Below are 25,980 nucleotides of genomic sequence, written 5' to 3' on the forward strand. Positions count from 1 at the left end.
ATATATATATATAAAAGAAAGTCGTGTTAGTTACTTCACTTATAACTCAAGAACGGCTGAACCGATTTAGCTGAAAATTGGCAGGGAGGTAGTTTAAAGCCAGGAGAAGGACATAGGATACTTTTTATCCCGTGCGATAAACCGTTCCAGCGATATCAGTGAAAGTCGAAATGGAATTTTCTGATTGGTTAAAAGCTAGCCATTGTTTTAAATTTTGCTATAAACGATTCAATTTTCAAATATCTTGAAGATAACAACAGTGATATTTTCTATCTTATAACTCTATTCATTTAGAAAAGTAAATTAAAGTAAATTGCATATACTTTAATTTTTAATTCGCGCTTTTCTTTATGTCAGGTGAGCACAAGCAAGTAAAATCAACGAGAATAGATTTCTTAATTGTTGGTCGTATCACGGATTCAGTACTGTGAAAACTGTTTAATAAATATAAAGACAAAAGCAAATTTCATTCAAATTGCACGTTTTCAGAAATATTTATATTTAGTACGTAATTTTAGGTTAGCAAAATTAAATATACTTTTCGAAGATTTCAGTGCTGTGACAGTTGTCATTTGAAAACTATTAGTTTTGTTGTTTATTTATGCAAAGTTTTCGAATTCATCCATTTTATTTCTTTCATTTATAAAATTGATTTTTGTTTTAAATCTTATAATTTTCATATTTCTTATTCATCTCATTTTTATTGCTCTTTTTATTATTTAAAATATGTATGTGATATTTCGATTTAGCAAATTTGCGACCACTGCCAACTTTTACATTTCTTTTTCGTTGTCAGAAAGAATATTTGCAAAAATATGCCGCCTAAGCAAATCGCTCTTAGTCGGTCGACATCTCAAGCGCGCAAAAAGAGAACTACCCGTGTTTCAGAAACATCGGAGCAACGGGAAAAAGACTTGAAACTAATCGAGAACAGAATGCTTTTGCCCGTTCCTTAGAAACGTCTGAGCAACAGGAAAGAAGACTGTCAACAAATCAACTACGAACTACACAAGCCCGTTCGTCGGAAACATCAGAGCAACGGGAAGCAAGAATGAAAACCGACCGAGAACGCATTTCGCTATTCAGACGCTGCCAATACTCTGATTTGAATTTCAGTGCATTTCACTATGATCCGACAACAAACTATAGTCTTCCCCCAAGTGTCATCATCGGAGAAATATATCAATTATGTATGTTTTGTAATGCTCTCAAATTTAAAAATGAAACAGCTGAAATTTGCTGTTCTAGAAGCATACAGAAACTACAAGATTTTACGTCGCCTGCCGAGACATTATCAACCTTCGTATCAGGTCAAACAAACCAATCGAAACATTTTTTGGCGCATATACGCCGGTACAATTCGTGTTTCTAAATGACTTTATTCGGTGCTACACGTATCCTGAACGAGAATTACATCCCAACATTCAAAGTGCAAGGCCAAATTTATCATCGTGCAAGGATCACTTCTTTCAATGCCTAACGCAGATCATAAATTTCTACAAATTTATTTCATGGATAACACAAATGATCAAGTCAATCAACGTTGTCAGGTAAACAATGGCACTAAACGAAAAATTGTTACCGTATTACAAAAATTTTTCGATCAACATAATCAGTTAATTAGGCTGTTCACAATTGCCCTAGACTAAATGTCATCCGATATTTACAAAGTTATTAGAGCTGAAAAAACACCTGTAGGCCACCACAAAGAAAAATACAATGCGCCAACATTGGATAAGTGGCTATTGTTATAGTTGGCGAAGAATTTACCTCCCGCGATACAGTTCTTCATCGCAGAAATCGTGACGTTCAAAGAGTTCTCAGAAACGTATCGATCATATGATGCATTGCAATATCCTATTTTATTTTGGTGAGGAGAGGAGGGATATTATTTTAACATAAAATTAAGAAGTCCGCAAACAGGCGAGAAAACCAATAAGAAAGCAAGTGCAATAAGTTTTTATGCATATAGATTAATGATTGCCAAAACGCTGATAATCATACTTTAAAATGTCGACAATTAGTTCATCAATACATTGTCGATATGTATGCGAAAATTGAAACTGAACGCCTACTGTATATTAAATTAAATCAAACCAAATTACGTTCAGAAGAATGCATTCATTTACGGGATGCAATAATTAATGATGGTAACGTTAATCCTAATGATGTGGGGAAAATGATTATATTGCCGACTACATTTGCAGGGAGAAAAACTTGGACTCCCTGCAAATGTAGTATTCATACATGTCTGAGTATTCATACATGTGCCTTGGACTCCAAGGCACATGTATGAATACTCACAGGATGCAATGACATATGTTCTCGCATATGGGCTCCTAGATTTATTTATTACATTTACGTGCAATTCTGCTTGGGTTGAAATTAGAGATATTTTGTTACCAGGACAATCATCATCGGATCGTCATGATATTACAGCACGTGTGTTCAAACAAAAATGATAATCTTTACTTGATTTCATTGTGAAGCGTCATGTTTTTAGAGAGACACGGTGTTGGGTGTACTCTATTGAATGGCAAAAACGAGGATTGCCTCAGGCACACGTTCTAATTTGGCTTATTGAAAAAAAACCACCTTCTAAAACTGATCAGATATCAGCAGAAATTCTTGATGTCACCATAGATCCAGTCTTATTTCAGATCATTGTCCAAAATATGTTTCATGCTCCGTGTGCATCACCATACATGTCTGTTTGAAAATGCACTAATGATATCCTAGAGAATTAACTGCTTTTTTTCACCATTAAATAAAATTTGCATTTCAAATCATAATCGCAAATGTCATTTACACACTTAAATACAAAATTCAAATTCAAATTGAAAGCGTTGCAACGCACGCAGGGTACAGCTAGTATATATATATATCTTGCCAAACAAGATATATATATATATATATATATATATATATATATATATATATATATATATATATATATATATATATATATATATATATATATATATATATATATATATATATATATATATATATATATATATAAACATTTCAATGTATTTGTTTTATCGGAATCTTCCATAAAAAATGGAATTATATCTGTCGTATATGTCGTATATCTGTATATATAAAAAATGTAATTATATCTAATGAAATGTCGATAAACTAATACCGCTGCTTAGTTTTCTAATAAGCATTTAATTTCTGGTAAATCCTTTTTTCATACAATAACTTTAAACTACTAAGGATTGCCAAATATTTTGATTACATATTCATATTTTTAAATATTCTGAGTACATTTCTTACTATAAAGATTATAAATTTGAAGAAATTTTAAATGAGCACGCAGAAAATATTTATATGCCATTTACTACGCGCAACGATTTGTCTTCAATTTATATAACAGACATTCAATATTTTCACAAGTAGTGAAGAATCGACTAATATTAAGTTTATCATGCTAGATTAAATTAGTTTATAAATACGTCTTTTAATCAGAAATTATACAGCAATTTTTTTATAAAATTAATGTTAGACTTATTTTAATTAGTTATAACTTTTAAAGTCTCTTATCATTTCGAAACTGATTAATCTATAACAATACAACCGAATTCAATGGAACACCTGGATTATATACTCCTGAATCCAGCATTGGAACAAACTAACCTTCGTAGCTTCATTGAACTAGTAACCGGCATTCACATTACATGGCGAAGAAAACCACAAAAATTTCCCGCAATTCGCTCAACTGAAAATGGAATTCTAACCCTGAGCCGTCGACCACTGAGAATATTATGTATCAGTACTGTGGTTGGTGCGAGCTGGGACCAGAATTCTTATCAACCAGTCACCTCTGGGTTCGAACCTGGGTCTCCAAATTAGAAAGGGTATGCCTTATCCCCTGGGTCTCCGCAGCTCTATTTATAATTATTTTACTTAATTTTATAACCGGTGTTGAAAAGCCGACCTAGTTCTCAGTCTACAACTATCATTGTTCAATTTAAAAGCCTTGTAATTTTGAACCCAACCCAGAATACAAAAGAACTCTTGGATCAAGCATTGGGAGAAACTAGACTCCGTGAAAAGTGTTTTGATGGTACTAACACACGCTTGCGGTACATAGGGAGAAAAACCACTAAAACTTCTTATGGTTAGCTCAACTGAAAGGAGACTCTAACCCAGAGTCCGTCCACCACTGGATATATTTTAAAACAGTACTGCGGTTGGGGAGTCGCAGGGTGCAAAATTCATATCGACCAGCCATCACTGAGATTCGAAATTGGTTCTCATTTGGGAGGCGAGCTTTTTATCCTGAGTTACCACTGATCTTTTATAATTATTTTTTATAACCATCGTTGAACAGTTTACCCAATTTTAAATTTACGACTACTAATGTTCAACTCCATAGCCTTGTAATTTGAACCAATCCAAAAGACAAGGAAACTCCTGAAGGACTTTACGAATCGGCAGATTTGAAAATCAATCTAAAAGGATACATTGTGATAATATGAATTACTAGAAGGCTTTGCTTCATACTCGCTTCGTTCTCCAATCCTCGCAATTGCCTGTTATTTTTAACATCCTCACGAAATTAAATACTTAATATCCCCTCAAATAATAGTATACTATCCCCTCAATGAGAGGATAGTATACTATTATTTGAGGGGATATTAAGTATTTAATTTCGTTAGGATGTTATCGAATTAGGAATACTTCAGTGACCCAATCTGTCATCTTGATTAAATAATATAACTACAGATGAAAAGGGACAATGACTTGATTTAAGAACTTCACTTAGATATTATCCGAGATTTTGATTTCAAATACTCTTTAACGCATTTATTGGATTTTATTAGTTAAAACACTATGGCATAATAAACATGTAAATTAGAAAAATATCTTCGTTAGTTTTCAACTCTTTCATCACTTTTCTACATCTTATACATTTTTGTAATTAAATGGATTGTAATTAAATATCAAGAGCAGATTGGCTTGCTTTATTGTAAATGTCTACTAGTTTTAGTGTTTATTAGGTGAGAGTAATTGCATTAATCATGGAATTTCTTTATGTATGTCATATAATTGGATTATAAAGTGAATTAAGTTGGATTTTAATTTTTAAATTTTTTTACAAAATTTGAAGAAAAAAATATTAAAAATTAATTTTAATAAGTATGCTTTTCATGCTAAAGCATTGATGCGAAAATAAAAATAATAATTTAAAAAAATAATAATGTAAAATAAACTGAAAATAATAAAATATTAATAATAAAATAAACTAATTTTATAAAAATAATATTATAAATTATAAAAGCATTAAAAAATTACAAAAAAATTACTATGGATAATCATTAAAATAATTATTTTTATTCCCTACTAGCTCATGGTTCTGATTGAGGCTGGTTTCCAAAAGCCTTCTTGGCACTTGTTTGGAAACAATTCTTAGGGGTCAGGGTTTGGGGGTCGGGGGTCAAGAACCAGTTTTACTCTCCCCTGAACTAGGAGGGGGAGGGAGTGTTACTTCCGCGTCATTGTAAATAGTCTGAGAATAAAATAATAAAGAGAAGAGGATACCCTTTTACTACCCGCTAAACATTTTTATTTGGAAAAGTATGCATGGAATACGTAGAGTTTGTTTAAAATACATTATTATCAAAATGATAATATTGTATCTAATAAAAAGAGATAAACTGAAAACTGCCGAGATCTGTACTTGGGTATTAATAAAGCATGATTTCGTTAGAGAAAATTACTTAAATGTTTCTCATCTAGCTTTTATGATATATTTTAATTTGTATAAACTGCTTTATTTATTCTTTTGCTTTGTGAAATACTTAAATCAAACACTTTTTAATCCAACTCATGAAAAATTCTTTAATTTGTACAAGGAATTTTGTTTTATTTGAAAACTACGTAGGCTCAGTGGTTCTTACTTCTTCTGTGTCGCGAATTATGGGATGCGTTAAAATTTTTGTTATAAAAATAAAATTTAAAAAATTAAATTGAAAGAAAATTTTAAATTTTCGGTTTTAAGGTTGACTACCGCAATAGTGTACTCGTCTTAGTACATAAATGTTCTGCTTTTTCCCATCTATTTTCATCTACAAAATTAAAGTATCTATACCTGAATGCAGAAAAGTTTATAAAATTATTAATTTAAAGTTAAAAGAAATTAATTGTACTTAATTTTGAAATGATATATTAAAATATATTTTTCACTACTATTTTTTAAGACCCAGCAGATAATAAATTAAGATAACTCTCATGTCGAAACATCATCCTCTAACTCGTTGTTACAAGTATTTTTGAAGAATCCAATTCAAAAACTAGAGTAAGTATATAAATTTGTTAGCCAGGATCTCTCGAACCAGTTAGATATATAGATTTTTTTTATTTTACTTGTTTTTTGTTTTGCTCGTAAACATATTAATGTTTACATTTGAAAGTATATGCTACCTTTTATTCATTTACTAAAGTACCACCTGTGATTGTTAAAAATTGTAGAGGTCTCTGATAAAATGCTTGTTCTTTGATTTTTGTCAATTGTAATTTAATGGTAAACGTTAGTTCTGTTTAAAAAATTTTAAAACAAAATTCTTGTCTTAGAATTGCAGCACTAATTCAAACGATAAAGATAGCTTTAACAAAAAAAAAAAATCTAGTATAACGGTTTTTAACTGATAACATGTAAAAAACTAGTCTATAGTATTGTTATTACACATTGTTTTATAATATATACGGAGCACACATTTAAGAAATTATGCTATTTCTCTTTTATATTTTATTTAAACTTGGATTTTATGAATTATTATTTTGTTTAGACATTGTAAAAATATTAATTTCACATTATGTTGTATTTTCTTTTAATCCTTAAATGACTACTTTGTTATTTTAAAGTTACTTACTTTTTTTTTTAAATAAAACATTTGTATCTATTAAAATGCATTAAATTTTTGAAAGTTTATAATTTAATTTTTCAGTTGTATTCTTTTAGATCTATTGAAACTGCAAGTTAAAATCTATTTGAAACTCCAAGAGAATGTAGAAAAAGACATTAAGATTTATTCGTCGTGAATCATGAAAAATAAGTTCTCACATTTTTCAATAACATCAGAAATATAGAATAAACCTTTGAATATACCTTTAGGATCAAGTTAGTTGTGCCCGGTTTGGTAAAACCCTTGCGCACTTTAATTCTTAAGTAAAATATGGTCTGAAATATTCGGAGATGTAATGACTATATACACGCTATATTACATAGTTACGTGCGTGAAAGATAATTCAAAATGATATCGAGGCTGTAATATTTATTTACTGTTGGGGATACGCAGAAAGAAGATTGAAAGACCCAAAACAATTTATACAAAATTATTGTTAGTTAGACTATTAATATTTATAATATAAATCTTTTTCTAGAGCAGAGTAAATGTTTTAAAGCATTCCTAATATGAAAGAATAAAAAACAGTGTCATACATTATTTTAAATTTTATTTGATATTACCAATATTTGGAATGATGAATGGTGGAAAAATAATTAAATAAATAAGAGGAGTAACAAGGACACTACCTCCGTTTTATACACCAAAAATAGTAAAAAAGTAATAAGTATAGTTGCGTGATCTATTTTTGGCGCACCCTTTAAATATTGAGTTTTGCCAAAAAATGTAACCCGGACTTCCATGGTCGCTCAGTATATCTCCACCCCCTATGTCCACTAATGTCCACGCCTATTCCTCCCATTCTCCCACCCATGGCTCCTTCAATTTGACTTGTCTCTCAGCGTAGAAAGGGCCCACAAAAACTCTTTTTCTTCCATGAATGGCATCGTATAAACGGATTTTTTTTTTAATTTCGTTTGCAGTTTTGAACAAATGATAGGGTTTTCAGAAAGAGGAATTGTAGAAGTAAGTATTGACGGGATAAAACTTTTTTTGGGTAATATAATAATCTATTTCATAGTAAAATGTAATAATATAATAAATCGACAATAACTCGATTTTGGTGTTAATTATAGTTAGGGCATTTTTTTTTTTTTACATAATTGAATGTAAAACCAGTGACTGTTTTTTTAAGAAGGAATAATTAAGTTTTCAAATAGTAACAAATACTTAGAAAAATGAATTAAATACTTAGAAACATAAATAAAAAAATGAAAAATGCAGAAAAAAAAGGTTTGGTATCAATCAAAAGGTCAGTTTATATATATATATATATATATAAACTGCTGTTTGTAGAAAATGCAACACCATGAAGGAATCATCAGAATCAAATGAAATTCGCAGCAAATGTCAATTATAGGATATTATGCAAATTAATAAAGTTTCAGAGCCATCGCGCGTGCGTGGCGCGCGCAGCGCCCTCTGAATTGATGCTGAAAGCGTATAAATAAAGTGCTGTAGCGGGACGTTGAAAATAGTCTATGATTATTTGTTAGTGGCAAACGTTTAGTGAGACCTGAGTATGCCTCCACGACGGAAGAATAAGAAATTCAAGCAACTTACGGAGTTTGAACGAGGGAGGATAACCGGCCTTCGAGAAGGAGGATTTTCCTATCGCGCAATAGCAGCTCGTATGCAGCGGAACAGTTCCACAGTGATGCGAGTTTGGAAGCAGTGGACCGACGAGCACCGAACAACTCGAAAAACAGGCACTGGACGACAGAAGGTGACGTCAGAGCGCGATGATCGACACCTGCTCCGCATGGCGGTGAATGATCGCACAGCTTCCTCCAGGCAGCTGGCAGCACATTGGCCTACTGCTACAGGTGTACAATTGTCGGCTTCGTCAATTCGTCGTCGTCTGCTGCGCCGTGGATTGCGTGCAAGGGTGCCATTATACAGGATTCCCCTCACGGCGGATCATCGACGGCTGCGTCGGCAGTGGGCTCTTGAGCACAGAGACTGGCGAGCTGATTGGCACCAAGTTGTCTTTTCAGATGAATCACGCTTCAATTTGTGGATCCATGATGGCCGTGTTCGTGTTAGACGTTATGCCGGTCAACGCTGCCTTCCTGAGTGTATTATTGAACGACATAGTGGTCGAACACCCGGAGTTATGGTCTGGGGTGCGATTTCGTATCATGGACGATCCAATTTGATACGAATTGAGGGTAATCTCAATAGCAACAGATACGTCCGTGAAGTGCTACAGCCCGAAGTCGTTCCTTTCCTTCAAGGCATCCCTGGAGCTATCTTTCAGCAGGATAATGCACGCCCACATGTTGCGCGGACTGTTAGAGACTTCTGTTCAGCACAACGCATGCAACTTCTTCCTTGGCCTGCTTTTTCGCCGGATATGTCGCCTATTGAGCACGTGTGGGATATGGTTGGTCGGCGTCTCACTCGTGATCCGCGTCCTGCAGTTTCCAAAGACGAACTTTGGTTGCGCATACAAGCGATATGGAATTCTCTTCCTCAAGCAGATATTCAACATCTGTTTGACTCCATGCCACGTCGTATAGCAGCACTTATTGCAGCGCGTGGTGGCTGCACCAAATACTGATTTCGGACGCTTAATTTGTTTCTTTTGTTTTGAAAATTTCATCATTTATTTGTATCAGTACAAGTCGTTTCTGCATTAAATTTCATTTGATTCTGATGATTCTTTCATGGTGTTGCATTTTCTACAAACAGCAGTTTATATATATATATATATATATATATATATATATATATATATATATATATATATATATATATATATATATATATATATATATATATATATATATATATATATAACATAAACTGCTCAGTGGAGGAAAAATAAAAAAGATGTTACTAAATTTGGGCAAATTCAAATCGGTTATTAAAACGAAGCTTTCATTGCGGCAATGACGCACCTTTGTCCCACTAAATGCGCTTGGAGCTCCCCTGCAGCATTAAAATTGAAACAAAATGCTAATTTCTTTAAAACTTGTTTATTTTACTTTAAAAAATAATAATCAATTGCAATCAATAACCATATTCACTAATGCAAAGATAGACAAGGTTGCCACTTTTCACAAAAATTTAAAAACTGGTAGTAAAATATCAAGAAAGCAAAATATTTTAACTAATTACCATCGATGAAAAATATTTGAAAATTAAATATTTGTGTTACAATTGATCAATTTCTAAAATTGATGTGAAATTAAAGGCAGCAAAATTTACGATAATCTAATGAAATCTTTGTCACCACTTTTTAAATTTTTGGCAACCCTGATAGATCATAGCCAATATTCCTGAGAGACGAACTATCTCGTCCGGTGCTATGAAAGAGTTAAAAAAGAAAATTTTGCTCTTTTTTTCTATTATTCGATGCGTCTAACACCAAGTAATTTGATAATCGGTGAAAGAAGGTAGCATAGAAATTAACCAACCGAAATCGGGATTTGTACTTTAAACCCGTTGAGCTATCCTAGCCCTTTGCTGTTAGCAATAAATAAAATACAGAGTAGTCAGCTCAATGTTTGTACGCCTTATAGTTATAATACTCCAATTAATTCAGCAATTTTTCTAACATGCTATTTCTGATTTTCCCAAATACTGCTTGCGAAAGGGAAAATAATTACATTATTAGTCAAGAAATATATACGTGTTTAAAATCGTGATGATCTGACAGCCTGGAAAAAAAATGATAATAATTCTTCCGCATTTGCTAATTTCCTAATTTGTGATCTTAAAGTAAACAATGGAAACAAATATAAATAATAGATCCACTATGAGCAGATGCGAAAACACACCTGCTCAATTCAATCCATCGTAAAACAGAGATGATGATGATGCCTATGATAAAAGATTAAAGTGATACATAGCTGATTCTTGCGAGATAACTTAGCACTATTTATCTACATGAGTTCTAAAAAGGGAGGTCACCAGAACTAGGGCCCCCGACTTTAATATTAATGACTCACAGGCTTAAAACAAAAACGCAGTGCTATTTGTAACTAATCATGTTCTTATTTGCTCTTTTTTAAATTTATTACAGTTATTTTTTTAAGATAATTTTTAAAAAAAATTTAAATTAAAGCATCGGTATGAAACTGAAGATGGAATTTGACATAAAATGTCCTCGGTAATTAGAAAAAAAAAAATTTTTTTTTCCAGGAGTACTGAGTAAAATTTACTTTGCTAAAAATGTTTTTGGGCTGTGAGCACATAGTTCAAGCCTTGACCAGGCTATTGAAAGAAAGTAAATTTACAAACAATAAGTAGCAAATTTTGATTGATTATTAATCTATGTGCAACGAAACTTTATCTACGTCATTTTATGCCAAAAAAGTAATAATTACTCCTAAATCTTTTTAAAATCATACTATCTTTGATTTTATATAATAGTTTCACACAGAAATTTTTTTAATGGAAATGTATGGGGAGATAGCGTTAATTGAATATATACCTCATTATTTTTCTTTTCTACATATAGAAATACTTCATACAGAAATGGCGTGGAACAAGTTTTTCCTTGTTTTTTCAAAAATAAATTAATTACTAAATAACAATATTGAAGTAACAATTACGAAAAAAAAATTTCTGTCTTATTTACATTAAAACATTGATTTCCAAAAGCACTATTTATCATTAAATGCCAGCGAAAACCATGCGGGAAAAGACAGTTAACAGAAAAGCAACATAGCCCTATTAATTACAAACTAAAGCTGATTTTAAAACTAAGAGGGAATTAAGGAGAATCTAAGCTGCGTGATCCGTGATGGCACGGGATAAAGCGTTTGCCTTCCAATGAGGTGAACCGGGTTCGAATCCCAGTGATAGCTGGTCGATTCGAATTCCGCATCCGCCTTCACCGACCACAGTGCTGACGTAAAATATCCTCAGTGGTAGACGGATCATGAGTTAGAGTCCCCTTGCCGCCAGGCTTACAGTGGGAGGTTTTCGTGGTTTTTCCTCTCCACGTAACGCAAATGCGTGTTAGTTCCATTAAAAAGTCCTCCACGAAGGCAAATTTCTCCCAATTCTTAATCCAAGAGTTCCCATGTCTTCTTGATGGAGTTCAATATTACTAGGCTACGGAGTTGAACATTAGAAGTCGTAAACCCAAAAAATTGGGTCGGCTGTTCAACGATGGTTATAAAATGAAGTAAAATATAAGCTGTGTTGCTTGTAAGAAACGCTTGGTGTGAAGTGTGAAAAAATTGCATCTCTTGAAATGAGGCTGCCTCATGAAACACCACTGCTGTTTTGCAACAAAACATCGCCCCAAACAAAATGTTGCTGTGATCTGATAATAGGTACAGTTATAAAACGTACTCTACTAACTACGATACCGTTTTGATTTTCAATTTTGTTTGCTGTTTTTTTCCTTCAATTTTTTTTCTTCTTCTGTTTGAGTTTTCCTAATTTTTTTTCCTTAAACAAGCATTTTACGACGCTTTTCATAGACCCAAGGTCTAAAAGTCATGTAGGTAACTACTTTTGTCTTAGCAAGCAATTCATCACAGTGCATGCAATAAATTAGCACTCGTTATAGTTGATTAAGCTTAGATGACTGGCAGCCAGCTAATGAGATATAATCTTTTTTGTCAAGACATCAAATCTTGGGGTGAGCAGCAAATGTAGGCATGATTCTTGTAAAAAAAAAACAGACGCGATGGGGAAAATTGGAAGGAATAGATGAAGGGGAGGGAAAATGGTTACAAAACAGATTGTTAAAAAAATAAGAAGATGAAAAAACGGTGGGAGGAAAAATTAAGGTTTTGGATTCTCATCCACAGCTTCTGTATACGAGGCACTTAAGAGGGAGCCAGTGAAAATTAGAGAAATCTGCTCTATTTATTAGCTTAAATTGTTCTCGAACATTCTCGAACCATTATTGGTATTTTTAATTGATTTATGTGAAATATATAACATACATAACATACTTTCATAAATGGTATATGTAATGCTCATTCTGTGTGGTACTTATCCTTTTCGGATGCAATACCATAAAAATTCACAGTACCCATTACTACAATACAAGTAGTATTTATTACTACCATTATTTAAGAGTAACTGGAATCAATAATATGGTTTTGCGATTTACTAATCCATCCTGCCAGAAAAATATTTTTTTGAAAAAAATAAATTAAAGAAATATATATTTCATCACATACATTACATTTCTAATTGTGTCTCATAATAAAAATTCTATGAATTAACCCCACAACTGAGTGTTAACCAGCTAAAGCTAATCGTTTAGAATCTTTACAGCCAACTTTACTTAAAAGTGAAGACAGATAAAAATATCTATTGTCAAATTATATATTTCGGTATGCACATTTTATTTTCTATTAAATGTAATAAATTACAAAATATTGTATGAAATGAACCTACAAAGATGATTTTACTTATATTTCCTTTTCAATATTATTCTTAGACGTTTAAAAATATGACTTTTATCTCCCATTAATTATTAAGAAAGAGCCAGAACATCATATTAAAACAAGAACAATCAAATAAATAAATAAATTATTTTCCAATTATCCTTATTCCTCATTGAATTATGTATTTTCCTATCAAATAAACCCACTCTAAAATAATAGGATAATTCCATCATCAATTTAAAAACATTAAAAATATAGTAAAATTAAGCGAAAATTGTATACCCTCGGTTAGTTCGACGTTAAGTTTTAAAGTTGTGTTTTCTTAATATTTTTGGGTGCTTCACAAAATTTTGATGATATAGTATTATTAGACTGCACAACACCTTTCAGGAAAAAAAATGGTAGAATATAATAAGGTCGCTTTAATAGATTAGGAGAAATTATGCTAAATAGTTATTATAACTACGAACCTTTCCTCAAAACTTTAAAGTAATAAAATGATACTATTTGTGATTTTGAATAAGTAATTTAAAACTAAACGTTTCTCTTTTAGATTTTTAAAAGGCTAATTTTATTCATAGTTTTAACAGATAAAAACCGATGGAAGACGCTTAGATGACGCAGAAAAATTCTTTTTACCCAAATTACATAAAAATAAAGGCACTTATCAAAAATATAGAAGCATGCAACTGTATACTATTTAAACTACCTATCAAATACTGATGATTACACAATTGTATTGGCATAATTTTGTCAGAAAAAATTAAAAGGGATTCTAAAATACGCACGCTTTATATCTCAAATTGTGATTGGACAACAACCTTGTATTTTACATGTAACGAAAGATACTGCTTCATAGAGTTAACATCCATCATCAGTTTAGTTGTGAAAATTAAATAAATAGAAATAAGAGCATATTTGAAATTTGGAAAAGCTGGGGGTTCGGTCAGGAGAGTAAGTGCATCTTAAATTTCATCATTAAATTACGATAATATCATATCTTCGTCTAATTTTCTTTAGAAACCACGAAGATAAGCTCTTACTTTAATTTTTCCTTTCAAAGCATTATTAGCAAATAATACATTGTGTTTTTCTTACGTTTAACTTAACACTATTATCTAACCAGTGTTTCCCAAACTTATAACTTTTGTGTACCCTTTCTAAATTTTTCGTAACGCTGTGTACCACTAATAAAAAAAATCAATGTATTTTTTACTATAAAAAAATTGCACTAAAGTTAAAAATCACAGCTGGCTGTTGACACCACTAATTATTAACTGTTAACTCTGCAAAAAATAGCCAATAGCAAAATAAGTAATTGTAAATTTTCATGTCTAGCTTTGTTTTTAAATAATAAAAAAATTGAAATTTTCGTTTCTTGCAAGATATTTCGCATAAGAACGCGAACCCCCGCTAAACTGTTCCCGTACCCCTGGGGGTACGCGTACCCACACTTTTGGAAACACTGATCTTAACGAACGCATGAACAGAATATGTATTTGAACGCTTGCTAGAATTTAAGAATCTCGAATACGCTCCCTTGGCGCCAGGAACGACGTTCATTCTACGCTGATTTATTTACCCCATCAAAAAGTTTCTTTCTTTAGCACTCTCAGTTCAGAAAGCGATGCATCTTTCCTCCTCAGCAGAGGAGACGAAATGTTCGAAGTCGCTTAAGAATTTGGCGACATATGACACCTTCAAACGATCATGCCCTCTTTAGCGACAATTTCTGCACTCAGAACAGCAACTCCTTTATTACATCCGCTTTGGCAGAGTTAAAAATCTCCTTTCAGCAAATTCATTATCGAAAATAAGCAACGCGTGTATCTAATTTGCGCATGTTGAGTGGGTGGACAGTATGGAAGATAGATTGGAATGGTCAGATATGAATGCATGGGCCAAAACCATAACAGACAAAAATCAATCATTCACGGGGATAAGGGGCTTAGAGATATAAGTTCCAGCTATTCTAAATATAAAATTACAAGCGCTAAAACGCCCATTTATCTCATGATTTCTTTTCAAAAACATCTTTCATTAAATTTAGATTATATGTTAATTCCAGTTTAAGATTGAATCGATATCGATAAATATTTTAAAGCAAGTTTTCTAGCCTTTAAACTAAATAACCATTAAAAATAAATAAACAAAATTTTCAAAAAAGAAAGAAAGAAAATACAGTAATTTTGAAGTAAACTGTAAAAAATATTTTTGAATCAACCAAGTTGCGTCACAAAAAAAAGACACTTTTGCTGTCTCAAATGAAACTTGTATGATTTCTTCCAAAATATATACCCCCAAAAAATAAATTTATTTCTAAAAAAATATAAAAATAGGGGAAAAAAAGATTTTTTAATTGAGGTTTTTATTAGTTAAAAAACCTTAAAAGGATTTGTTAAAAAAAAAAAAAAAATGAAGTTTTTTATAGTTTTTATCGAACAAAAGAAGAGTTGCTCTAAGACTTGGGCCAGTCAAAAATTTTATACTGTTTCAATGCTGAAAAGCTGGATTTTTTAAAAATAGATAAAGGTAAATTTCAAGTTAAAAAGATAATTTGGCCATATTTTCTTTACAAACAACTTTAAAAGTCTATTTAAAACTATTTATAAATATCTCCACATCCGAAAAAAAAGCATTAAAAAAATAAGTACAGCTTTAAAACTGTGAGTTCCATCTGATTATATTAATCAACGAATTTGCGTCGTTGTTATTGAAGTCGTTTTTACTAATGATATGTCAACAAGTCATAATACGTAGAACTAGGATAAGCTTAACCATTAAACCAGATGGCGATTATGAATCTTATAATTCAAACTTTATCAACACAGATAAGCATTATGTATTGAACACATGGCCGACGTAGATTTCAACACTATTAGAAGTCCAGATAGTATGTTAATCTATAGATAAAGTTATTAAATTATTCAGCTCTCATCGGCAATACAAATAATTCAATGTTAATTTACAGATAAAGTTATTACTTATCCAGCTCGAATCGGCAATACTCTGATGAGTAGTTCCAAATAATTCAATGTTAATTTACAGATAAAGTTATTACTTATCCAGGCTCTGATCGGCAATACTCTGATGAGTAGTTCCAAATAATTCAATGTTAATTTACAGATAAAGTTATTACTTATCCAGGCTCTGATCGGCAATACTCTGATGAGTAGTTCCAAATAATTCAATGCTAATTTACAGATAAAGTTATTACTTATCCAGGCTCTGATCGGCAATACTCTGATGAGTAGTTCCAAATAATTCAATGCTAATTTACAGATAAAGTTATTACTTATTCAGCTCTGATCGGCAATACTCTGATGTGAAGTTCTAAATAATTCAATGTTAATTTACAGATAAAGTTATTACTTATCCAGGCTCTGATCGGCAATACTCTGATGAGTAGTTCCAAATAATTCAATGTTAATTTACAGATAAAGTTATTACTTATCCAGGCTCTGATCGGCAATACTCTGATGAGTAGTTCCAAATAATTCAATGTTAATTTACAGATAAAGTTATTACTTATTCAGCTCTGATCGGCAATACTCTGATGTGAAGTTCTAAATAATTCAATCAGCACATTTGTAAAAATATTTTTTTAATAAACCGACCATTTTTATTTCGTTTCACAAGGAGCATCATTAAATATAATTATTTGCATGTTAGCTTGTAAAAAAAAGAGCATATGGAAGAAATGAAACCAATTTATAAACAATTTTAAAATTTGGGATATACTGTCATGCAATAAAACACTCCACCTTTCTCAAAAAAAAAAAAAAAAATCGAACTAATCTAACACAAAAAATTATGGAAAAAGTTCTTTTTTTTTACCATCTTAAATACGTAATATATATATATATATATATATCGCACCGTGACGATAAAATGATTCAAAAAAGCATCAGAAACTATCCGAATCACACTTCACCAGTCAACCGTATGACTTCACGACTACAAATTGAGACAAAAGTCGTACATTTGTAATAAAAAAAGAAGCAACATAAAAATAATTTCTTTCTTACCTTTGAAATCCCCACCCCTTTCCGGCATTTAATGATTTCTTTCAAAGGATACCGTCGCTCACTTCATCTGACGTGGATTTCTTACTAACTCGCCCCCTTTTCTTTTACGGATCAAAACGCACCATCCATTTTTTTTCTATAATTAATTTTTAATTGAATATAACGCTATGAACATGGCTACGATGTGAATCGATGTCACAAATGAGCGAATAAAAAATTTATTCTAAAAAGTACAATTGAATAAAGGCATTTGTGGTTGCTCGCTAATTTTTAATCATTATTTAAAATAATTAATTGTAAATAAATAAACAGAGTGTTCTTTAATGACCTAAATAACGATTTTCTAAAATCCTAATCGAAAGTAAAGACAATAAAGTATATATATTAATAATGTTATCCGAAACGTTATCGATATCTGTTGAATCACTAATGAAGAAAGCTGCATGTAAAACATAAATCCAGTTTGATTACCCGAGGAAGGTTGGAAGAGTTTCTAATAATCGATTTCTAATTCTTTTTTGTTTCTTTTGGCAATCAAACAGACTTTGATCTTTTCAGCCCCACCTTGCTTAATAGTGATATTATAGTTCAATATCGTTAATATTTTCTCCTCGTTCAATATCAATTTGCGAAACTTAATGTGTGAAACTTTTTTTAAAACTTCAGTTTTGATAAGGATTGTGGAAATATTTTTAAAGTAATTTATTATGATACGTCTTGCATATGTAAACATTCTATTATACAGAAAATAAAAGTATTATAGGAATAAAAGTATTAAATTTTATTTAAGAGCGCGCCATACCACGGGAGAAACATCTCGTCGCAAATTCTCTTTCACTTCCATTAACTAATTTAAAATAAAGAGAAAGTGAGTTCAGACAAGCCTAGAGTAAGGCATGAAGTATCAAATACTGAAAAAAAATTCTTCTAAATATCAAAATGAAAATAAATTATAAGAGGATAACTTAGAATTACGCAATGGAATAGTTATATTCCACTATTTGTTTGCATTTTGATGATATGAAGAAAAAAAATTTCAGTAATCGAACTCTAGGGTTCGCTTGAACTCACTTTTTCTTTATTTTAAATTTTAAGTTAGTAATGGAGGTGAAAGCGAATTTGCGAAGAAAAGTTTCGCCTGTACTATGGCTTCCTCTTAAGAAGTATAAGCTTTTAATTCACAAATCTTTTAAGAAAGTCTTTCCTTTGTATTACTTAAATGATTACGTTATTAATTACAAATATAATTAATTCGGGTTTCGAAGTATGAAAATTCTAAAGTTTTAGAAATTAATCGTTTGAGTTACAATTAATTCTAAAGTATTATTGTTGAGTTAAAATTAATTGCTTGATTGCATTGAAAATAGAAATGTAAATAATGTACAATAGTAAATATTTTGCAAATAAAATAAAAAGAAGAGGGAGGTTATCGAGCTTACAGAATAGATACCATAAAGAGTGAAAGAGGCCGGGATGACAGAACTTATCAGTCACTGAAGTGTTGTTTACCCATAGGCAAGATTATCATCAACAGAAAGTTTTGCTTTTGCATTTTGGTTTTTAATTACCTCCACTATAATTTAATACATGATTTACGACGAATCAAAGTTTAAATTCTTGAGACCAGATAACCTCCTCACGTCTGTTACTTATCAATAACAATTCAAGAAAACAGATGTTGAATATTGAAATGATGCGTTTGTTTATTGCAAAAATAAATTCTTTATGACAAAATGGAAAAGAACTTATACAAATTTTTTTAGTCAAATTTGTGCTTAAATTTAAAAAAGGAAACTTGCACTTGCAATTTTTTGAGATCAGAAAACATCATCACGTTTGTTACTTATATCAACCACAATTCAAAAAACAGATATTGAATTTGAAAACTTACGTCTGTTTACTTGTAATTTTAAAAAAAGTTATCACTTCCTGGTATAAGGCAAATTTAAAACATGTAATTTGAAGCTACTTAGCATATCATAAGAGCTAAGCTATCATATGAGCGATATTGAGCTTCTATATAAGCGATTCGATCACTTGATCGAATTAATTTTAGGTACTTAAAAACTCATTGTAAAAGTTTATTATAATTGTTTGATTTAATAAATGTATGAAATTAATTAGAAATTATCACCAAATAGGATACTTGAAAAATTTTAAATATTAGGACAAAAGGGATCTAATGAACAACGCAAATAACTTAAAATATTAGGGAAAAAAAGAAACTAATGAACAACGTTAATAACTTAAAATATTAGGACAAAAGGAAACTAATGAACAAAGTTATAAATAACTTAAAATATCGGGATGAAAGGGAATTAATGAACAACGTAAATAATTACTTGAAATATTAGGACAAAAGGAAACTCATGAACAACGTAAATAATAATTTAAAATATTAGAATAAAAGGAAATTAATGAACAATGTTAATAATTACTTAAAATATTAAGACAAAAGGAAACTAATGAGCAACGTAAATAAAAATCCCATTATCTTCCCTATCATGAGTATCATTGTACAGCTATACTGTTTGTAAAGCTGTTTTCACTCTTGTATAGAGATCACGTGATTCTTATTCTATCTTTTTTTTAAATTTTTTTTATTTTTATTTATAATCGTTAAGAATTCCGTAAACTTTACAACATATAGTAAGTTTTGTAATTCATATAAAGAGTTTACGTGTTTCTTAAATAGTATCATTTTTATCGCTATCTCAAATAATTATTTCTACTCTATATGAATGAAAATAACTATGCCCAGCTTACAACGTATTGCTATAAAATAATTCATTGCACAAAAGGCGTAATGATACGTCCAATTGACTAAGTAAAGTTTAAAATTGGAATTTTAATAATAGATTGCAAGTAGCGGAGAAGCTGAACGGAATTATTCTCTTAAAAAATAAACTCAGCGTTTTCCCGTATTTTAATAACTACTACGAGGTAACAGTATTTATGTTGTTCAGTATCAGTAGGAATAGATGGAATGGTGTGCTAATATTGTTTGAAAAAGCACAAATCTTTTAACGTAGTATAATTGAAGAGGGCTTCCAAAATTTAGAAAGAAATAATGACTTAGTTTCCTTGTTGTACCCCTAAGTGCATGTTCATCGGGGCAAAATGGGGGCAAAAACAGCATTGGGAGATAACGCAAATGAAGATGCTGAAAGGATATCAATTTGGCTCCAAAAATTAGATAAGTGGTCTGTGTTTTTTCCGTTTTCTCTCCCGTTATAAAAGTTTTTGACTTCAGACTAGAATCTGGTGCCTCTCTATCTTCAAACACTTGCATGCTGATGCTGCACAATTTTATAAGTGCTTTTGACGCAAATATAAATTTCGTCATTAATCTTCTTTCAAATGACGGGGGAAATATAGAGATAAACAAGCAATAGCACTATAGAGATAAACAAGAAGTTGCTAATGGCGTAAGAGTTTGCAAGTAATCATGTAATTAAAATAGCTTGCAATTAAAAACAAGAAATACGTAAAGTCAGTTTAATAAAAATTATTTATGACTATTTATTATTTTTTAAAGAAAGAAAATTAGCTTATTACTTAAAATGGTTTAAGATTACACGTGAATATTATAGTGACAGTATTTCAAGCATCGACTTTTAAATATTTAAGCGTTTCTTTTTTTTTCTTTTTTTTTTTTTTCTAGCTTTAAATAAAAGCTTGATTTCTGATAAGGCAAACGGGGCCCCATGTTATTAAAAACTCGAAATACTGGTGTTATATTTTTTTTTTTTTTTTTTACATTACTCAAATGGTTTATAATGATGTAAAAAGTCCTCATCGTGTACTTTCTCCCTAATTATAGTTTAGCTATTCATCAAACAAAATACAAAAGCTATTCAATTAAAATAATATGAAAAGAAACTAAGAAATATCATTAAAACCTCATAAAATTCTATTTTATACAGCGCTAAGTGTAACTACAATATTTGCTCATGAGACTTTATTTAATATGTATAATAATTAGAAATATTTTTACCTATTTTATCATTAACCATATTTTAAAAATGTTGTTAAACTTTAAAAAGTGTTTTTAAGCTTGTGTAACATTGCTATAAAAGTAAATTATGAAAGAATAAAAGTATTCAAGATTTCAAGTTACATGACGGTAAACATTTATTGAAGTCAGAATTTTACTAATATAGTTTGCATTTAGATATTTAGTTAAGTTAAATAAAATACATCCTTATCTATTTAAACGATTCTCCTCTCTCCCATCTTCGTATTACCTTCAATTTTGCTAAATTTTATATGTAAGCGTTTTATAGATAATGGAATAAAAATAAATTTAGGAACAATGTTGAGGTTGACGGAACTTTTTAGTGGATAATTGTAATATTAAAGGTAATAAAATTTTTCAACGTAATTCTTCTCTCCTACGTTCGGAAATTCAGTTGAATAAAGAAAAGGCTTAAAAGGGGGGCTAATTCAAATGATGCACTATTTATAATCTCTTGCTGATGTATAATTTGTTACCAAAAAGTGTATTCGCTATCTACAATATTTATAAAATGAAACATTATATGAAGAATAAGTTAGGCTAACATAATCTTTGTTTAGGTCATAACTGAAAGAAAATATTTATCGATTTTAACCATTGCAAATGTGACTATTTATAAGTAACTTCAATTAATTTAAACATTTGCATTTCATGATCGTTGGTATTCTTTATATAACTATGCTTGTTAAATCAATAGAACGATAAACGTCCTTTTCAATAAACCTAGCTCGTAAAAAAGAAAAATATTCTCAAAGAAACAAAAATAACTTTATTTCTTTGAGGCTAGAACTCATGCCCATCTTTTTGCAGAACATTTCGAGTCCATTTATATTTTAAATAGGCCATCTAATAGCCGCTTTTTTAATCTTCAAAGAGGCCGAGAGAGATTAAACCAAAACCAATGTATTCATGGTGACATAAAATAAAGATTATGGCTAAGTTACTCACGAAAGTCTATGGGCAAAAAAATGAATAAGGAGCTAATGCAGAATACCACACAAAAGATTAGTGAAAAGAAGTTCTTTTGGACCATGAAAACCGTAGTATCATTTCAATGCTTGGAAAAGACACCCCACAAGTTTCCATTCTCCCCCATCTTCAGCTTCTTTTCAATTCGAGAGTCCCTTTTTTAGCCCCCGCGTAATCATGGCACTTCTGGGAAGGGGTCTGTCACTTATTTCGAAGTGTGGTGTCGAATTTCACCAACGTGTATTTGGATACAGAGAACACGTTGTTGGGAAAGATGTCTTATTTCGTTCTTTTTCTCAGAAGTAAAATGAAAACAGGATATCTTTTCAAGAAAATTAGTTCCTTGAATTGGTAATAAAGGAATCTTTCTTAGAAAATTTAGAAGAATCCAGCCAATTTTTATAATCTGTCATCATGACTTGAAAGTAATATCAAGTTATCATTTCTTAAACGAGAAATTAAAAAAAAAACAAAAAAAAACATATTTCACCAAGAATTTTTTAGTTAACATGTCAAAATTAATTGATTCTCAATGGATCATAATAGTGCATCATATACATTTAAATCGATTTAAGTATAGGAGCTTATAGAGTAATATCTTTTAATAAATTACCACATTACCACACAACTCTTATTATGCTTTTTCTCTGGATGCTAAATTATTATCATATTGGAAATATTATCGATATAATCTGTTAGCGAAAATTAAAATCAAATCTTAATAAAAAAGGCGTGTTTAATTAATGGGTAACTATTGAGATAAAATTTTTTGCTACAAATGCAAATATACTAAATAAAATAAACAATAATAATCGAAAAATTGGTTAAGCTTTTTAAATTGAAAAAGTGAACATAAATTATTTTTTCAAAGGCATTTCAAAGGAAAGAAGTTTACCCTCAAAGTTTTGATTTAAGAATTTAAAAAGAAATTAGAATTATAGGATTTAAAACAATAAATCAACAGAAAAGAAGTTATGATGGGTAATATATAAACAAATAATATTGTTTAGGTTATAATAAATAAAACACATATATATATCTAATAACCGTTTATGTTATGCAGCACTAAAAGTACTGCATGCGAAAAGTAATGATAATTACAATTTAATTTATCACTATTTCTACTTAGTGAAAAATTCCGGAAAAAATACAGACACTTTCGGTGCCGGTACTTTTTACCGTAAAATCAATTTATATTGTAAAATTTTATGGGTCGGAGAATCTGATAAACTGTAATTTTTATACAGCATTATTTACTATGAAATCACTTCAATCATGGATTTTACGGTAAAATGCCTTTTACATATGATGCACCTAACGTGCCAGTATTTTTTACCGGAAATTGTTCCGGAAATTTTTAAAGTGTAGTATTAGCCTTATTTTTTTAAACAAATACTACATCAGAATTTAGAAAAATTTAACATTAAATAATTCACAAGAAAAAGAGATAATTTTCCTACCTCAAGTAACACGTTGCTCTGATGTCCACCACCATGGCCACTGTTTGTCACAATCAAAAGTTCGTTTTAACTTTGTTATTGAGCAGGACGTTGCTTGAGAGAGGGGCACGCTATTTTCTAGGGAAGAACTTGTGTTTAGCTCTTCACCACTAGTCCTATGGTTCAGCATGAACACCATAAACACCAGAAAACAGTAACCAAGAATAGAGGAAGATAACCTGTTGCTGCAACTAGGCAATGTCTCTTCCGTTGTAACAGGATTATGTAGTTCGTTATTGACCCATTCTTGTCCGTAACACAGCAATTGAGTGTTCTGCTTGATACTGACACAGGGAAATTCTTCACTACCATCGCAATAGCAATCTCTCAATTTCCCGGCTTTCTCCTGCCTGTCTAATATAGCGAGGCTGTTGTTGCAGCGAGGAGTGCATTTGCGTCCGTGGAACATAGATCTGCAGAGTCTGTGGTAGTAGTCAAGAGCTGTAGAGCACAGCGGATCAGCAGCGCAAATCCATTTAGCTACAGAACAGGATACAACAGTATTATCAGCTGTCGCGTGGCTAACTTCCGGTCGGCACACTTCGATTCTTTCTTTGCTACGAAGACAGAACTCATTGCTGCCGCAATAGCAATTGGCGAGTGTTTGTCCAGCTTCAGAACTCGTCAGAGAGATGAGAGCTCGCTTGCAGGCATAAGTACATCGAGTTGTGCGACCGGCAAGGACATCCGCGCAATCCACCATGTAGCTATGCAAAGCATGGTAGCAATTCGCTCTGTAGGAACATTTAGTTTGTGCAATTTCACAATCTTCGCCGTGCTCTGGTATGGAATTAGCTCCAGCTGCTACAACGGAAGTTATGAAGATCGCGAGCCACCAGATCAAGAAAAAAAGTGGACCGGCCATGCAGAAATGAAGATCGGGCATCCTTAAAAATTCCACATCTTTCCAGCACTCCCAGATGTCATCTTCGTCCGCTCGGAGATTTCTTTCATTTGTTTCCTCAAGGTTTCCTTCCCTCACCCTGTTGATATAAAAGAAAGATTTTCCCCAGGGTTGCCGAAAACGCCCCTTTTCTTCTCAGACGCCAAGACAGGCGCCAAGATAATTTACCTGTTTGTTCCTTTTCCAGCATGAGGAGCATAAAATAAAAAAAGAGGCTTTAATTATAAGCATATGGTCGTGAAAACCTTGAACTAATTTATAAGTCGTTGCTCTTCAGAGGACTTTGAATACGATGATTTTTTTAAAAAAAATTTGTTGTGATTGATGTTTTTCCAAAACTTATTTTATATCTTTTTCTTAACTTATTGTTTTTTTTTTATTCAAATCTGATAATTGATTATTTGGGAAAATTAGTAAATTTGTAAAATAACTAAACTTTAAGTCGAACTTTGATGTTAATAAAATAGAGAGAGAGTTAATAAGATTCACTCAAAAATTCAGCTAAAAAAATTAATGCTTTTAAATACATTTTACATAAGTTTAATTTTAATTATTTAGTAGTGACTAGATAACCGTAATTCTAAGGTATTGAATATTCAATAATTCAAAATATACAATCGTTAAAATAAAAAGTGCTGAAAAAGAGGAGAAAAAAAGAAGCATCTAAGTTACAAATTTGATAACGTACAACACATACATTATTTTATTCAGAAATGTCTTTTATTTATTTATTTTTGTTTAATTTAGTACATTTTTTAATAAGGAATTATTATTATTATTTTTTTAATGAAATATCCATTAATGTGTATAAAGCTAAACAGCATAAAAAGAGCACGAAAAACAGACATACTTTCGGTTCTAAAAGGAGCCGAAACCTTAAGAACCAATCTGTTCTTTTAAAATCTTAACTAAAGTATGTTTATGTAACATCATTTTTTCTGTTTTTACGGTGTTTAGCTTTATACATAAGTAACACGAAGATTAGTCTTTTTTTTTCACTTGGATTTATAATTGTTTTTCATATTAAGTAAAATTACATTATTATATTAGTTATTTATAATCATTTAAATATTTCGAGCTAGACTTAAAAAAAGTTCCTTAAAATGTCATAAAACTAATAAGGCCAATAACGTAGCACTTTCTCACTTTGAAAACTTTTGCTAACAAGCTGGATAAATTCGTAAATTTCGTTTAAAGTTTCTAACTCTGATGATTGAAAAAACGCTGTTTTAAAAAAATACATATATAGTTAGGAAAAACCTATTTCATGCAAATTGTACGTCAAT

The 25,980-nt window shown here is 30.9% G+C and overlaps 1 protein-coding gene across 1 annotated transcript in view; it reads right to left on the reverse strand.

Annotated features, from left to right (window-relative positions):
• Positions 1–24,784, reverse strand: part of LOC107438015 (growth arrest-specific protein 1) — a 49,000-nt gene extending 24,216 nt beyond the window's left edge. Inside the window, exon 1 of the mRNA XM_016050177.4 lies at positions 23,752–24,784. Within this exon, the coding sequence (XP_015905663.1) occupies positions 23,753–24,676 (924 nt within the window). The 5' untranslated portion in view covers positions 24,677–24,784 and the 3' untranslated portion in view covers position 23,752. The remainder of the gene's footprint in view (positions 1–23,751) is intronic.
• Positions 24,785–25,980: the final 1,196 nt, after the last annotated feature.

The sequence above is a fragment of the Parasteatoda tepidariorum genome, chromosome 9 (genome assembly GCF_982258835.1).
Source record: "Parasteatoda tepidariorum strain Cologne lab strain chromosome 9, Ptep-v5.0, whole genome shotgun sequence".
Classification (NCBI taxonomy): Eukaryota; Metazoa; Arthropoda; class Arachnida; order Araneae; family Theridiidae; genus Parasteatoda; species Parasteatoda tepidariorum.